The 18,962-nt window shown below is 32.0% G+C and overlaps 1 protein-coding gene across 1 annotated transcript in view; it reads left to right on the top strand.

The window, feature by feature from the left end:
- LOC139503835 (uncharacterized) overlaps positions 1–18,962 on the top strand; it is an 86,599-nt gene that overhangs the window by 9,908 nt on the left and 57,729 nt on the right. Inside the window, exons 4-10 of the mRNA XM_071293776.1 lie at positions 2,595–2,882; positions 4,041–4,107; positions 4,761–4,834; positions 6,796–6,870; positions 8,524–8,541; positions 15,310–15,594; positions 18,041–18,331. Coding sequence (XP_071149877.1) covers positions 2,595–2,882; positions 4,041–4,107; positions 4,761–4,834; positions 6,796–6,870; positions 8,524–8,541; positions 15,310–15,594; positions 18,041–18,331 — 1,098 coding nt within the window. The remainder of the gene's footprint in view (positions 1–2,594; positions 2,883–4,040; positions 4,108–4,760; positions 4,835–6,795; positions 6,871–8,523; positions 8,542–15,309; positions 15,595–18,040; positions 18,332–18,962) is intronic.

The raw sequence follows: 18,962 nt of genomic DNA on the forward strand, positions 1-18,962 counted from the left end.
TTTTCAATTATGCATACAGTTTAGCAAGGCCTCCAGATTTATATTGTGATTGTGCTATTTCAATTTTAAGTACACGTTTTGTCCCTGTTCATGTATCTGTCAGTATTTCGTCGTCTTCTGCATCTGATAAAAAAGTTAATGTATGTAAATAAAGCTTATTCGCAGTTTGAAATTGAAACAAAAACAATCAAATTGATTAAAAGAAAGTTTGTTATAAGTACTCATGATCAGTCAGCTGTTTTCATCGATTTTCATTTTTTTTTATCAAAATTGTGGTTGTTACTTACTTTTCTTTAATTGCTATTTAGTTCTTCTTGTCAATCACCACATGTGATGGTCTGTTAAAAATAATTTATAATTTGTAGAACCATGCGCATTTTTTTCTCACAAAAAGAGTATTGCTACTAACATTTTTTTTAAGAGGAGTAAAATGTACCTCTGACGAGTTTTTTCATGTAATTACACATGTTGTAATATTGAACTAGTTAAACTTGATCAGCATACCTCAACAAAACTAAATCTACTGAGTTAATGTACAGGTCAATCTGAAGTTATATATTTTCTATATTGATTATACTGTGTTGTTTATTTGCTGTCTCACCAAGGCAACACATACCAATATTCAATGTATTTGCTTTATGAGTTGTATAAAATACGACTTACCTGATACATTATCCAATCTTATGTAGATCTCTAAGTTCGATATCAGCATATCAATAGAAACTGGCTTGCCTTCAAATCTGCTTATTCGGAAAAAATTTTTGTTTGCTGATTGTTCTAGGACGAACTGTCTATCTTTTATTGATTAATCAACATATTTCTTTTTTTATCTTTTTGACTTCTTTTGTAGTTTCATTTCTATGTTGTCTTGACTTGACTTCCAAAGCCCTTATACAAAGATGGCATTTAATAATTCTCCTTTTCTCTTCCGGTTGTGAACACAGATAATACAATTTTTAAATTTAATTTGTTTAAAATATATAGCAAAATTTCTGAACAGAAAATAATAGTGGTGTTTATCTCGCGAAAAAACAAAATGATCGTCAAAAAGATTGCAACCAAAAAAATAAATAGACTTGTGACAATTCTGCATTTATTGGTATCAAGTTGATTAATATCAAACCAAGCAGAAATAACGTCAAAGTATTTTTTTGAAAAAAATGCAGTTTTAAATTAAATATATAGGAAAATACCTCATGTGACGAATACTTATGGCCACACTCTGTATTAGGCAAAAATTTAAGGTAACAAATTATTGTAAAAGTCTTTAGATGTGTAGTGTGTTGTAGCATAAGATCACATAATTACTGCATCGACGCAATGGTATTTTTCAAAGAAAATGAAAATGAGTAAAGAAACCGATATTGATTTCGATATATAAATAGCACACCAGTATACAATTCAACTGATGACTGTTCAAAAAATTTGACACACGATGATTGCTATATCATTGTTATAAACGTAGACGTGTTTTGTATCAAACTTTTCTCTTCTTTAATTTGAGAAGCAATTTTATCAAAAGGATGTTCTTTTCGTTAATGTTTTGTATGGGGACAGTTTTGTGCTGGTTTTGTACAATTATCGATGGTTATTAGACGATATATAGGTTATATGTCTCTATAGTTCATTGTTCTCCCACATCGTACGGAATACCACATGCGTTATCTGTTAATACATACATTGAGTTATCTGTTTTTATAATTAGACTTTACGTAGATGGTATAACGTTGTTTGTAACGGAGCTGATGAAAGAACTTTGTGTATTGGAAGCTTTAGTTCAAATATATTTAATTTACGTGAAATGGGAAATATGTTATAATAATCCCTTTTCACTTTGCGTGTGCAAGTGCTGCTTGTAGCGGAATTAGCCTGCTCTTTTTTCAAAATCTACAAGGGTGTGTTTTGTGTGCAAGAGATACGGCTCTCTCTTAACACGGGTAAGCCCTTTAACGCCCCCTTCCGACGGACTAACATAATTTCCTCAACACCATACTCGCAAATGGTGTCATGGGAGAGCCGAAAATTCAGCTCGTGAATTTTTTATCCCGGGACGGGAGTTGAACCAGGAACCTGTGTGTTAGTAGTCCAATGCCCACATCACAAAACCACGGTTCTCTAAGGAGCTTCCAAACATAAACAATTCTTTCTCCAACATTGTGTGTAGCAAACAGAACGTGTCTTCAAATTGAAGTCATTCTCTACAATTTTCAAATGCTTTCGAGCAAACGAGGACACGTTTTTTTTATAATCAGGATGTACCACGAAGTGTTCTTATGACTTCTTTTTTTGTTGAGGATCAGAATACGAGAATTGAAGGCCGCCATATAATATAGAACTGTGAACCGAATGATGATGGCGTAAAGTTTTAAAGCAATAACTTCAATTCTACTGTTAGGTACCAATGTTTCAAAAATGCATACCACTGTATATAGATTTAAATGGCAGATACTAGTATGTGATGCAGGGGTGTCTATCATTTTTGTAAATTATATACAGCTCAATAAAATGACAATAGTGCTTAATCTTACATTTGAAATGATTAAGTAGTTCTATTACGACTTGTCATCTTTTGATAATATTTATTTAAATTTTAGGCAGCAAACTTGTTTTCGAACCAAATTTCAACAAGGCAAAATGCAACTATAACAGATATCAACCATTCCCATTCTCTACTGACGGAAGTAGTGATTGTGTGTATCAAAAGTCATTGTGTAATGAAGAGGGTCAATTCGTTTATTATAATGGAACTTTTAGAAACAACACAAGATGCGGATGCGACTTTTTACACGGATTCACATTTGTAACAAAGCCTAAAAACAATTGCTTTTGTATTCCATCCGAAGAAGACTGTTCTTGTTATAGAATTACCTGTAATGACAGAGGTAAATATATCACAAAGGTACTTACACACTACATTACTGGTGTCAGTGTGTTCAAATCTGGATAATACATGAACTAGCGCCTAAAATTGATAGTTAAGATTGTTATTGTTTAATGCATACTACTTAAAAAATGTATTCCAAATTATCTAATCGACAAAACATATGTATTAAACGTCGACAAATGAAAATAAAATATACAAATGTTACACAATATAGCCAACAACAATTTCAGTTGACAACAATAAATTTAAGCTTTTTTATACATACTACATGCATATGTATGTTTTACCTTTTATAGTATATTACATCGGATTGCACATGATTAATGTAAACTCTTGAATGTTTGTTTGTACAACGATAGGATTGAAACGCAGATCGTTTTTCGGTTAATTAGTGTAAAACAGAACATATTTTCATTAGAAACCGCACTTAGACTATGACATAGGTTTTCTCTAAAAGATGTGAGATAATACGAATGGGATAATTGCTGCAATTAAATATGGTTACATATGTGTCATTTATTAAACAGAAGTCATTAACAAAGTTATTACTTGTAAACGAAAGGATTCCCGATTTTATCATGTTTATACTTATTACTAACGCAATGCATGACCTATATTATATCTGGGTTTCATCATCTAATAATGGGTTCTTGAGTGATCTTATCCATATCATACTGTCCGATTGTGAATAAATATATAAACTGCTCTTTCAATTCATTCAATAACATGTTATTGTTTTAAATTTAAAACTGCAAAGATTGGTCTATTGGGATTAAGAATAATTTGTCCGGATAAGGTGACATGTCTTCTATCCGACTGCAAACCTATAAACTAGCACGTTACAAATGCGACTCGGTGCATCGTTCTAGTACAAATCTCATCCTGAATATATATTTTAATTTGCTACTGAACGTTAGACAACCATTCATCATCATCATCATCATCATCATCATCATCATCATCATCATCATCATCATCATCATCATCATCATCATCATCATCATCATCATCATCATCATCATCATCATCATCATCATCATCATCATCATCATCATCATCATCATCATCATCATCATCATCATCATCATCATCATCATCATCATCATCATCATCATCATCATCATCATCATCATTATCTTTGTAATTCTTAACACAGATACCCATTGCCACGAAGACGTTGCTGCTTTATTGAATACATCATGTTCAGATATTATCGCATCACTGTAAGTACTTTACAAACGACAAATATATTTCATATGTTCAAGCTGTGTACACATACATGGCTGTATATCATCCAAAAAAATGCGCAGTGTTTAATCTATTAATATAGTTATTTCCCCCAAAATGACAAGTTATGAAAATGCTACATGTAATTCGTATTTAAAATCCTCTACGATATACCTACATGGAAATGTATCGTATTATCTTTGTCCGTGCTTAATGAAGTGCATAATAACGGACTATGTTTTACAAATCATATAATCTAAAGTATGCTTAACAACGCTGCATTGTATATGTAGATCTCAAACATTTGGCTCAGTTGTTAATATCGGTGACTGTCTTTCATGTTTATTTCCCTATCAATTATATTAGCTCAGATTAGATTGGTGCTTTTTTTAAATGAGGTTGGAAGATGGATTCATGAAGCCATATAGTTCAGATGGTAGTTATTTTAAGTAAGTTATCAAAACCATTTCAAGTAGAATTATAAATTAGAAACAACTTTTGAACAAATATTGCTACGAACGAATTTAACGTGCGTTCACGGATTGTACATTTATCAACATTCTAGGCAGTACCTTTGAAAACAAAAATATGATATAATCCCATGGAAAACATTAGCAAGTATCTATCAATCAATTCATTATTTAAACAGGTTTCCAGAAAACGATCCGTCAGTAGGAGACAGTCAACGCAGATCGACAGTTGGTATAGATTACTATAATAAAGGTATATACCTATCCAGGTTCATGTGTTATGGCTTTAACGGCATTATTTTAACTTCCACATCGATAATTAAATAAAATAATAGAAAGATTAATCCTAGAATATAATAGTTTCCATAAAAAAAATTACAGGGTTTTGATTTTTAGAAATGTTGGTTTGCTTAAAATAAAAATCTTATTTTTCTACAAAATAGTGCATGTGTATCTTCTAAATTATAACTTAAACTATTGCATTGATTCGGATGCACCAAGCTCATAAAGTGTCAATTTTATTTCTATCAAGTTAAACAAAAAATGTAGTTTCTGTATGTTTGATTTCGTGGTGTTGCCAACATCTGCATACAATCCTTTCAATTAATTGAACACAAGTTGGTTTCCGTATTGAAAAAGTATTTCGTTACCATAATTCTGCTAAATACTACTCTTGTCTTATCAATAATTATAAAAACCAACCTTGATATTAAAAATAAAAACCATTTAGACCTTAAACATGTATGCCAAACAACTCAACTAATTTACTTATACACATGTTATAGTCCAGTCAATCTAGCATAAATTTGACCCCAACCCAAAAGTAATTACAACAGAAGATTTTTAAGTTTTAATCTTTAGAATTATACCCCAAATATACTCAGAAAAAAGTCCCATAAAATCTAACTTGTAGAAGACAAAAAAAATCACCATTTAAAATTCCTATGGAGATTTGCATTGAAAAGGGAGATAATTCTTGCAAAAAAGGCAGAAATATCAATTACAATTGACACAAAATTATAACTGCACCGCTTCTATTCATCAGAATGTATTGATTCTTGATTATTTAGCAGTCTTTAGAGTATAGCAAACAACTCTAAAGGTGTTTTCATATCTTTTATCAAGCAATCATCTAGATTTTGTAATTCATTAGTTGACCTTTTATTGAATTTTTCAGCATGTCACGGCAAAGAACCTCAAATTTAATAAAAATAATAAAGCATGTATTCTTCTTTTTGTGGTTTAAAGTTTCTTTAGATAAGTAAATTGCTAAAAAAAACAATATACAGATATTAACAATACCAAATCTTCACATTTGTTTTTCAAAATGGTCACAAAGCTTCAATTTGGCAATTTCTTTAATGGAAAATGCACGAAAAACATAAAACTACCCATAACACTTCGGATTTGTACATTTCATGAGCAGAAGATTAAATAAAATTTAGTCAAATACAAACGTACAAGCCCATCAAAGTATCATACTTTACATAAATTTCAAGCAAAACAACCAAAAACTGACCCAAAAAGACTAATTTTTGCAAGAGTTATCTCCCCTTCCAATGTTAATTTCCAAAGGAAATTAGAAATGCTGATTTTGAGTTTTCCTCAAGTTTGATTTAATGGGACTTTTTTCTATGTATATAAAGGGCATAATGTTATATAGATTAGAACTAAAACATTTTCTGTTGCAATTAGTTTGAGGTTAAATCTTAGTTTGACTGGACTATTATTGACGAACGTGAGTTAAACAAAATGCAGAGGATTTACTAATTTTGCAAACAACATATCGAAACAAACATTTATGTTTCGTCTTCTTTGTACACATAAGTGTCAAGTTAACAGGAAATAGCAAACACGAAATTATAATGCATTAACATTGTAAATTCTCAAAAGATGTACGAAATACCGCTGAGCATCCTGTCATCTTTTTAAAATTGTCTTCCAGTCCTATGTTTTTTTTTTACATGCAGGTATTTATACTTACAAAAATAGTTAATTCATGGTTTAACTTTAAATATTGATATATTTTATTTCAACGTCCACTGTATGTGTCTGATTACACATATGTTCAACCTACAATTCTTCATTAAAATGATTGTTCATTCTTATTGTCAACTATATTTACATTTATTCTCACATTTATACTCTGCCTCAATCAGAGTTTAACATCTATAAATATAATATCAGATTATATATAAACAATTTTTGTTACAGGCATACCTCATTGTAGCTATATTACTGTGGTAGTACTGATGACGCTTATTAGTATCGCAGTTTTGATAATATATAGTAAGTACATAATGAAATTTCATAAAAGTACAACTAGAAATATACTCTCGCTGGATTTCGGGATATCATCGCTGCGATAAAGAACCATCGGTGCCGTCGGCTGTTAACCTTTTTTGTTTGTTTGTTCTGGTAAGTCTCTTTGACATTTTCCCCATTTACATTCAAAGTAAAATAGTCTTTGCTAATTCATTTATTTCGCAGAGTACATTGAAAAATAACAAAAAAGACAATCAATATTTTCAAGAAGATCTTACCCTATCCGATCTAAAGTTGATGTAAAAATATGGGTACGCAAATTAACCATCACAAATAAGTTAAACGATTCGATATGTCTTAAGTCTCACGAAACATTTTTTAGCAGTCTTAGATAATTATAAAACAGTAAGGTTATCTAATCTGTTATTAGACTGATTGTGCCCTGTTCCTGATTTAGTCATTTCTACTCAGTGGATATTTTTCGGTAACCGTTATAACGTTTATTGGGGTTCGTGTTGCTCAGTATTTAGTTTCTAAGTTGTGTTTAGTGAACTATTGTTTTTGTGATGGTTTTCATTTTTAGCCATGGCGTTGTCAGTTTACTTTCGACTAATGAGTTTCAATGTCCCTCTGGTAACTTTTGCCTCTCTTTTATATACTGCACTGTGATAAGTTGTGATCATTGAAGTTTCAAGGAGTTACTTCAACTGTCTGGCGGCTGTCGGAAACAATAACGCATCCGCTTAACATTTGTAGAATCGAATAAGATTAACATTCTGTTATAATCCAAAGTAACAATAAGAACAAAATATCTTTTGTTAATACTTTTTAAAGGAGTAGGTTAGTTAAGAGCCCTTTTTGGCCCTAAAATATAGCAGTTTTACAAAATTGTTAAAATGTGAACTATAAACTATTATTAGAAAGTTTTTAGGGTTTTAGCATCATTAAAAAATGCTTAATTATTGAAATTTTCGCACTTTTAGTATTTGAGTTAAATTTTAGACGGTTTCCGTCTTTAACAAATGTGGCCGCATTTGTGTTCAATCTTTATATTTAAATTTGTTTTAAAGTTGTATTTGATGATAATACATACCATGTAAAACGGTTGAGGCTGAACACGGATGCGGCCACCTTCGTTTTTGACAAAAACCATTTGAAAAGTGACATATCATGGCATATTTAATAGATTTTTTTTTATATTTAAGCTTGAATTTCAGTCTTAAATGACTAAATGTAATTGGATTAAAGTAGACACTCAAGTGTTTATAAAGTGTCCAAAGTCTTTGTTCAGATGAACCTGAAATTAGGGCCTTCTCCTTTACCAGGAACGAGGAATACTATAGAAATGATGTTGTGGTATCATTTTTAATGAGACACTTATCCTTTCAATTTGCAAGGGACATGTACAAGGAAAATGACAAACAGAAAGACACACTTATGCTTCATATTTAAAGATGAGCAAACTCTTTTACATATCACTGCGTTAGTTCATATTTATTTCACTGACGAAAACATTTTGATACGTTCTCTGAATATGTACATTGATAACATGACATTGATGGGCACACGCTCCTTTAATGATGTAAGCACTCTACGTGTGATACAATCACATTCCCTTACACAGGACCTTGCACATGTTACAGATGCTTTACACTGATGAATGTGTTTTGTTTTCAGTTTTGATAACCGATCAATGTGAGTCTTCTTTTTATTCATTTTTAGTTTACTGTTGTGCATTTGAAATAAAAAGTTTTTTCTTTATAAAATACAAGTAATTACTCTTTATGAAATACTTAAATTCACATTAAAACTTAACTTAAGCGAACATCTGTTCCAATACGAAAAAAAAAATTCTCAGATAAAGCCTTTTAACTTTTTACTGACTTGGAATGTCATTAAATATTTGTTTACTGTAAAGATCTATGACCTAACACTTCAGTATTCACTGATGAGGAAGGTGATAATATATATTTACGCTAATATATCGTTGTTATGTTGTGGTTCTATAATGCTTACATTTCTTTTTCAGTATATTTTTGTCAAGAAATTTTCCAATGAGTCATTTATTAAATTAAACATACTGTGGATTCATTTTTATTCGTATGGCACTAATTTTCGTTGGTCTCCAGGGTACAGGTGAACCACGAATTTTAATGTTCAACGAATGACACATTTTTTATAGGTTTTGCATGAAGAGATTGGTGAAACCAAGAAATAAAATATCTTCGACAATGTTTTCCCCAATCCAATAAAATTTATACCCACGAAAATAAATCAATCCACAGTAATTAAGATACTGTAAACTATATACCTTCTCACAATCACAGGGAATTATATATATTTTTGGCTTTTAAATATTTTATTTGAGCGATGCTAATAAGGTAAATAGGAAACATCGGTTACATTACATAGGGTGCCTTTAATTTGTATATACGCAAGCTTGATGACTCACATTTTTTTCATGCTATACCGGAAATCTTTTTCCTGTTGTCAACATGTTACTTACATGCGCGAGTACAAAACACAAAGTTGTGCTGTATATAAATTTCTGACGTAGTTTGATATTTGATTTGATGACTCTATTTGATGATTCCAAACAACACTGTCTCATTTTGAAATGTGAAGCCAATGGCTGCAAAATTTGTGTTCAATCCACTAGCAAGTTAAATAAAAACACAGATTTAACCAGCAATTACGATAATCTGAATTGTTGATTTAAAATTTGTGTCTACGGATAAGAGTGTAACCCGTTGCGGATTGGTATATGTCGGTGAAATGGAAGGAAGGGTAAACAAACGCATATATGCGGCCATAGATAAAAAATCAACCACATAGTAAGCGACACTCTTTTCCAGCATTTTAATCAGCCTGATAATTCAATCGTTTCTATTAAAGTTCGCATTTTTTTTTAAATATACCACAGGACAAATAATTGTCAACTTACATCGCCTCTCCGTAGACAAAAAGAGGACTACTGGATTCGACAATTTGGAACTGCGACACCATATGGTTGCAATGACAAAATTGATTGCATAGGTGTTCTATCTAGGTCTCCGTGTAACTCAGTGAATCTGATGAATATTTTCAACGCAACTGATGTATGATGTCTCTATAAATTATTTACTGCCATCTTTACAAAAGCCGTTAGGTATATATCACATTCGCTTACATATTCCTTTGCAAACAAATGTCTCGATGGCATCAATTTTGGCATTATCCTTCATCATTACTTAATTCAATCGAACATACCTTCCTATCTTAAAGATCAGTCATTTAATTTTATTTCTTATACCTGTACAAATCAAATTGCAACTAAAATTTTCAATTACAACACGTTGTGAAGGATCTGAATGTTGACGACTTCAATTCTTAACCTCTTGATTGCACCTGTGTTATTTCAAAATTCACATGTAATCTGTCTTGTCACGTTTTAGCAGGTGGTCCCTACATTGTTACCGACACTTCCCTGCAAAATGTGTAATCTAAAATTCCGAAAACTTATGAGCATGAATCCATCAAATGAAAACACAACTTAAAAATTTTTCAGTCAATGATTATGTCAGACAATTGGCTAAACGGAAGAAAGAAGACGTAGAAACTCTTTCCGAATGGATTAAGGTTGTGCGGTCGAGGATACAAATCACAAATAAATACTGAATGGGTCTGTCAAATGGTGCAAGACACTTATCCTACCCCCATGACAAATATGATATTATCCCCGCAGATAAAGCCGGAAACAAGATAGTTTGTGTGTGAAAATCTCATTACCTTAACTACTTGGTAAATGAATTCGGTATTGACAATTCAGTTGGAAATTTAACATATACCCCACGACACTTAACAAAGACGAAAACCTTGATAGTCACATGACTTTACTGTGTTATGTTCCTTCGAAATATCTAACAAAGAGGCAGAACTGAATCGTCCATCACTGTATTTGATACTTAAACTAAATAGGTGCCCTTACACAAAACGGTATATTTCCGATTCTTCAAAGTGCTGCACGAAAGTACTTTCCAATTGTTTAACACTAATTATTAGCAAGCAAAGCCGGGCTTCAATGTTATTGTAAAACTGCATATTCTAGAGGTACCGTAAATCAGATGTGGAAACTAACTAAGTCTTGTAATAGTATAAACAAATTGACTTTTCTAAACTATACACACGTATTCCCTATTCCAAACTAAAAGATAAATGTATTGCTTTGTTTCATAAAAAAAGAATGGCCAAAATAGGAACAAATATTTTATCTGAGGGAGGGACGGATAAAACCCGCTATCAAAATCACTGATTCAAACAACAAATTCTTTGAAACTGACATAATTAAAATGCTTGAATTCTTGAATGACAACATATTGGTTTCGTTTGAAGGACATGCTTTTCAACAATCTATCGGAATTCCCATAGGAACCGATTGGAACCCCCGACTTTTTACTTTATTCGTGCGAGGCTGGGTTCCTTTATGAACTTCTTAGAAAGGAAGAAAAGAAGTTAGCAATATCCTCTTACTTTAATTTTCGCTTTATAGATGATGTTCACTCACAAAATATTTTCAATTTTTATTTACTTTGTCGAACGTATCTGTCCCGGCCATCGAACTAGATATAAAGGACACAACAGACGCTGTTAAGTATGTCTCATATCTTGACACACATCTTAAATGTGACAATGCAGGTTGGTTGACAAAATCATTAAAACTAAAACGAGGTCAGCTTCTCATGTTTGAACTTTACATTTCTATTTAGAATAATTGGGAAAGGAAATGGGGAATGTGTCAAAGCGACAACAACCCGACCATAAAGCAGACAACAGCGGAAGGCCACCAATGGGTCTTCAATGTAGCGAGAAACTCCCGCACCCGGAGGCGTCCTTCAGCTGGCCCCTTAAAAAATATGTTTACTAGTACAGTGTTAATGGACGTCATACTCAACTCCAAAACATTTGAGCAGCAACTGCATATGAAGTATATATTTCCCAATTGAAACAACATTTCCGAGCTTGTATTTACTCTCACGATTTTCTTGATAGAGGGATGCTGTTCAAAAGGAAGCTTTAAAACCAATAGTTCCAAATTGTGAAGTTGAAGTCACCCCTTTGTTAATTTTACGGAAGCCATCACGAGTTTTTTTACCGTTGTGGAATATCCGTTTTACGATATGTTCCTTGTGTCTTTATTACAATCATTATCCCTTTTCGTTAATATGAACTACCGAATTATACTTTTTACAGAATAAAATTTACCGGCTTTGTAATAACATGAGCGACACAATGGGTGCAACATATGGAGCAGGATATGTTTACTCTTCCAAAACAACAGAATTCACTCTAGTATTTAGTGCAAGGTGTTCTTGTTGTTCAGTCTCTAAAATTAGCAAAGACCCATCAAAACAACATTTGATACAAAAATTTAACAATACTTTTAGATATTTGGATGATATATTGGCTCTCAATAATGACGACTTCAGTATGTATACTAAAGAAATTTATCCTGTAGAACTTACTTTGAATAAAGCTAATGATAACAATGACCACTGCCCTTTCCTCGATCTTGATATCTATATCATAAACGGGAAGCTTAATACAAAAATTTATGATAAAAGAGATGATTTTTCATTTCCTATTGTTAATTATTCATTTTAAGATGGTGACGTTCCCTTGTCATCATCTTATGGTGTTTATATATCTCAACATGTACGATTCGCTCGTGTATGTAGCAACGTATTAGATTTTAGCGAGAGGAATTTATGTACTACTGAAAAATTATTACACCAGGGTTTTCGATATCACAAACTGGTCAAAACATTTACTAAATTTCATCACTGGTATAAAGAAATAATTCGGAAATATAACTCAACATGCAGACATCTTATACGTTCAGGTATTTCACATCCAATTTTTTTATGGAAATATTCTTTATAAAGCACAAAAATGTCAGTATTCTCCTCAGAAACTAACAAAACCTTTAAATAGACTTATTAGAAGGGGATATAGTTACGATACTGTTGTCAGGTCATTAAAGATGGCATATTTTGGTTTTAATATTGATTCACTGATAGGGTCTTTGCATCAGAACTAAACACATGCATTTCTAAAAAACAGTTGTTGGCATGACACGGGTTATGTTCTTCTCATATATTTTATGATAGTATGATACTAAACCCATAACGGGAGGGATTGTACCTGATATTCATATGATGAAGACATAATCTTTCAATCAGTTTAATTGAGGTCTGGAGCTAACTAGTTAACTGCAAGTAGTCTGTTGTTATTTATGTATTATTGTCATTTTATTTATTTTCTTTTGTTACATCTTTAGACATCGGACTCGGACTTCTCTTGAACCGAATTTTAATGTGCGTATTGTTATTCTTTTACTTTTCTACATTGACTAGAGGTATAGGGGAGGGTTGAGATCTCATAAACATGTTTAACCCCGCCGCAATTTTGCGCCTGTCCCAAGTCAGGAGCCTCTGGCCTTTGTTAGTCTTGTATGATTTTAAATTTTAGTTTCTTGTGTATAATTCGGAGTTAAGTATGACGTCCATCATCACTGTACTATTATGCTTATTTTTTAAGGGCCAGCTGAAGGACACCTACGGGTGCGGGAATTCTCGCTACATTGAAGACCCATTGGTTGCTTTCGGCTGTTGGCTGCTCTATAGTCGGGTGGTTGTCGCTTTGACATATTCACCATTTCCTTTCAATTTGATTTAGTTTCCTATGTTGTGTATTGTGTACTTTTATTTGTCTGTTTGATTTTTTGTCAAGCCTGCAACTTTTGTTGCAGAAATATCGACATAGGTATAGTGATGCGACGACAGCGTTAGCTCACTTCTTAAAAGCTTTATATTTTAGAAGGTGGAAGACCTGGATTTTTCATACTTTGTATATAAAATCGAAAATGGAAATGGGGAATGTATCAAAGAGACAACAACCCGACCATAGAAAAAACACTTCAATGTAACGAGAAATTCGCCCACCCGGAGGTGTCCTTCAGCTGGCCCCTAAACAAATATATACTAGTTCAGTGATAATGAACGCCATACTAATTTCCAAATTGTACACAAGAAACTAAAATTAATTGCCTCATGTTGCGGACTTTCCATCAGTCATATGTCCAATGTCCTTGACCTCATTTTCATGGTTCAATGACTACTTGAAAAAAAAGTTAAGATTTTTTGAAATGTTAAATTCTCTCTTATTATTAGTAGTAGGATAACTATATTTGGTATGTCCTCATGCCCGTCAGACAGTTTTCACTTGACCTCGACCTCATTTCATGGATCAGTGAACAAGGTTAAGTTTTGGTGGTCAAGTCGATATCTCAGATACTAAAAACAGTAGGTCTAGTATATTATGTGTATGAAAGGACCGTAAGGTGTACATGTCCAACTGACAAGCGTCATCTGGCCTTGACCTCATTTTTATGGTTCAGTAGTTATAGTTAAGTTTTTGTGTTTTGGTCTGTTTTTCTTATACTTTATGCAATAGGTCTACTATATTTGGTGTATGGCATGATTGTAAGGTGTACATGTGTAGCTGATATGTGTCATCTGACCTTGACCTCATTTTAATGGTTCATTGGTCAAGGATAAGTTTTTAGTCTTTTTTCCAAGACTATGCAATAGGTCAACTACACTTAGTTTATGGAAATATTTTATGATTTATATGTCATTCGCGCATGTTTTATTTCACCTTGACCTCATTGTCACGGTTCATTGCTAAGTGTTAAGTATTTGTGTTTTAGTCTGTTTTTCCTCATTTATAAGAAATAGGTCAACTATATTTGTTGTATGGAAGAATTGTTAGCGATACAAGTCTGCCTTGCATGGTTCATCTGACCTTGACCTGATTTTCATGGTTCATTGATCAATGTTTAGTTGTCTTAGTTAATGTTGAGTATGTGACAAGTGTAATGAAGCTTTATATTAAGAACTATCAATATAATATTATAATATCAATGATTAGCAAAGAAGGCGAGATATTTCAGCGTGTGCACTCTTGTTCTTTTTTAGCCATGACGTTGTCAGATTATTTTCGATCTTTTAGTTTGAATGTTTTTCAGGTTTCATTCGCCCGTTGTAATCTATTCAAAACAAACATTTTCTATTCAGAATAGTACGTACGGGTTGTTGTTTTTCAAGAGAGTATTGCACACCATTGATCAATATTAGAATATTTGTAGAATAGAAAAACGATATGTTGATAATGAAAGGCATAAAAGAAAACAAGTTGAAGGAATTATCTTTATTTAATCTGAATCGTCTCTTGACTGATCTCCGATGGGAATTATTTATGTGGAGAAAAAAATTGGATGATTGTATTTTATATATTTGTTTTAGATGTCTCCCTTTTAATATGTCAAAAATAAAAAAAATAAATATCTGGGAGAGACGTTTGGATGTATCGATCAATACCATAATATCAAACTTTGTATTTATAATTATAATTCAAAAATTGTAGTGACTATCACAGTGAAAAAAGGAAAGGAAGCTAACGCTATAGATGGCATCAAAGAATTGGTCTTAGAATGCGAAATTGATGTTCCGTGTTCTTGTATAGTAAGGTCAATAGAATGGTACAAAGATATCACTGAATGCAGTAGTGATCCAACAAAATATGACATGAATAAGAAAGTACCAAAGCTGACTTTTAAAACGGTAGATCAAAATGTTGTCGGCTATTACAAATGTGTTGTTGATACTATATGTACACGGCATATAAGTAAAAATATGCGTGTATTTTATGGTAAGTTATTTATATGATGTGTGTATGTGTGTGTGTGGGTGGGGGGTCTAAACTATACCTTTGCGAAGACAATTCAAGTGATTGAAATTGAAAAAGGAAATGTTTAGTTAACTTAGAGTTGATGCATGTTTTATGTCACCACGAGCTGTTTCCTGCCTGATTTTTAATCTGAATGAATATGTATTATGCATATATATTCATGACTTTGGAAATCACGGCCGTCACTCGGCTATTCGAGTAGTCCAAATAATTATGACGTCTTGAAAGGCTATTATATTATTTTTCTTTGACGCCTTACTTAAAGCGTCAAATAAAAAAAAATATAATAGCCTTTCAAGACGTCATAACTATTTGGACTACTATTCGAGAGTTTGATCGGTTAATCTACATTGAGGATGTGGCTTTATGGGCGGTTGGTCTGTTGATTGGGTTGGGTTAAGTCTGTTAATCAGGTGTAATCCAGAATATAATTGCAATGTCAGTATGCTTCATTAAATAACTTTTTAAATATATTTTTATCATACAAACTATTTTGATTTATGAGTTTGACTGTCCCTCTTTCGTGTTTGCCGAAACAATTTAGTGTACTGAATCCAGCGGTGAAACTATTTTCTTTTCTAGCATCGATATACGATTTACAAAATGAAAAGACGGTTCCTCATCAATAAATGTATACACATTATACTTACATAGAATAACAAGTTGGTTAAGTTCACTTAGATACAATATTTTGAACATCGCAAAAAGACAGGCATTTTGTTTGCTACCCATATATATAATGAATCCATGCATATTCCAGCGGCTAGTCCACATCGCGCTATACTAGTATTGAAGTGACATACCTTCAACAAAATACAAAAAAGAGGCAAAAGAAATAAAAGTTCAGTAGGATACTGTTGAACCGTATTGTCATTTTTTCTACTCAAGTACATCTCATTTTTAACTTTTGCAATGAGAGAATATAAAGGTAGCAAAAGTAGTGCCGTGGCTAAATTACTCGTAACTGACTCAATTTAAATAGTTCAATCCTTTAGAGACTATATTCCATAATATTCACTAAATGGTGGTATTACTCACGTTATATTACAATTATCAGTTACTTACATTGATGTCAATTACTTTTTAGAACCAAAGTACTATAATATTTTTTTGTCCTTTAAATGATACTTAAAATGTTTATGTTTACCTTTTAATTAAAAAGTTGCTAATCGTATAAGCATCAATGTCCATTTAATTTTACTGAAAACTGCGCATTCTATGAAAGGTTTTTTTAATGGTGGAAAATGTTTCATATAGATATAATTTTGGCAAACACTTTTCTTTTTTTGATTTGGTTCTTATAATAGGCCAACAACCTGTATATTTAGCAGAGTTTAACATTGAATTGTGTTTACCTTTTACTCTGAAGAGACGTATAACCGACCCGATTAACAGACCAACCGCCTATATAGCCTTTATTTTGATTAACCAATCAATCGAGGTTAGCCGAGTGACGGCCGTTTAAATATAATTTTATTTTTATATATTAATCAGTTGAATTCATTTCTGACCTTTGTTGCCATAGTATTATATAATGATCGTGAGTCACATTGTAAAGAACAACCTGACATAGTGTAAGTTAATGTATCCAGATTTGATGATAAGTCGATCATCTAAGGACATTTTTTCTTATTTTTTTTCTATATACTTAGCTTTGATTTTTAATTACCATGTATTGTCAAGCTTGGAAACTCATAATTGTTTTTCTGTAACTCAATGTACGATGCTGAACCCTCTGACCTCGTTTGTTTAAGGTCAAAATCACGTGATGCATAAATCGTTCTTCCCAATCAAATTGCTCTATTGTCAATTAGGTGATTTTTCTGTCTACAGCAATAACATAATGTGTTTGTGGTCTATTGCTTTAAAATAGTTTGCAATAATTTGGGGTTTTATTGAACAAGAAACCTCATTTTTGCCATCCCTTTCGACATCAATGGAATTTTGAATGACTACCTACCTACCGTCATGATGGTCCGAAAATCGAACTTTTTATAATGAATTAAAAAAATTCTATGAAAAATAAATGTAAATTGCTTTTCATTAAGCTACTCTATATTCCTTCACAAAATTATGGCATGGGCATCGTTTTTTTCAGATAGTTTCCCTTTCATTTTTAATAAAAAGAGTAGAAAAACGTTTACTACATTAATTTTCTACGCTGGAAGTAGCGTCAATGCGTAGTTTTTCCTTGTCTTAAGTTCAAACACAAATACTGAACGAACTAATACGATGAAAGATTTTAGGCTTAGGTAGGATAAGGTAAGTTGAAATAACAATATTGTTTAGCAGTCAGTATAAAAGATTCAAACGTTTCTTGAATAATATTTTGTTGACAAATGTGTCTTTGAAGACCAAATAAATGATTTCAATATGGTTGTTTTAAATCTGACCCAATATATTTTAGAATTGCCAATAGTTACCATAACACAAAAAGTAATAGAAATACCAACATATGGAACAAATGTTGAATTAGCATGTGAAATTGAATCAGAATCTAATCTTATTTCCGTACATTGGTATAAAGAAAAGGATAATAGTATAGACTCCAAAAATAGAGAGAAATATGTCGTAAGAGACAACGGATTACATATACTCACTATCAAAGATGTCAAAAAGAGTGACATTGGATTTTATAATTGTGTGGCAAAAAATGAAAAAGGAACCAGTAAAAGTGAACCTATACAAGTAGTGTGGGGTAAGTCAATTACATATAAATCGAATTGTTTTCTGTTTCTAAAGCGCCGTCATGATTTGTCAATATTGAATGCATTTGATTTGCACATTTAATTTGAAATTGAGTAAATGTTTAGCTATAACGAAATGACAATGTGGTTCCGTTTTCTTTTTTGTAATTTTTTTCCACAGATCAGCTGTAAGGTCGTATAGAAATATAAAACAAATCAGCATTACTCATCATCTTGATGAAACGCAGCTTGATTGATTTTTTTTTCATAATCAACGAAAACATACTTTAATAAAATGTTACGAAACGTGTTACACTTTACAGGTAAGAGACAACGCCAGAGAGAAACATGCATATATTGGAAATTTTGTTCATCAAAATTTGTTGGATAAACGTGTTTTTGTATTGTGTGCACATGTTTTGATAGGAAATGACATTTATAAAAGTCATATTGGGTTATTATTAATTTTTGGTGTTTATTTGTATACATAATTGATCATTTTGATACGATGTAACAAAAGTATATAACTTTGTTTTTTCACTAAACAATTCTAAATTTGGTTACTTTGAGGGTTGCATCTATCCCATCGAATTGGAGATAAAGGATACTACAGATACAGTTAAGTCGGCTTCATATCTTGAC

Source organism: Mytilus edulis, chromosome 14 (assembly GCF_963676685.1).
Source record: "Mytilus edulis chromosome 14, xbMytEdul2.2, whole genome shotgun sequence".
Lineage (NCBI taxonomy): Eukaryota > Metazoa > Mollusca > Bivalvia > Mytilida > Mytilidae > Mytilus > Mytilus edulis.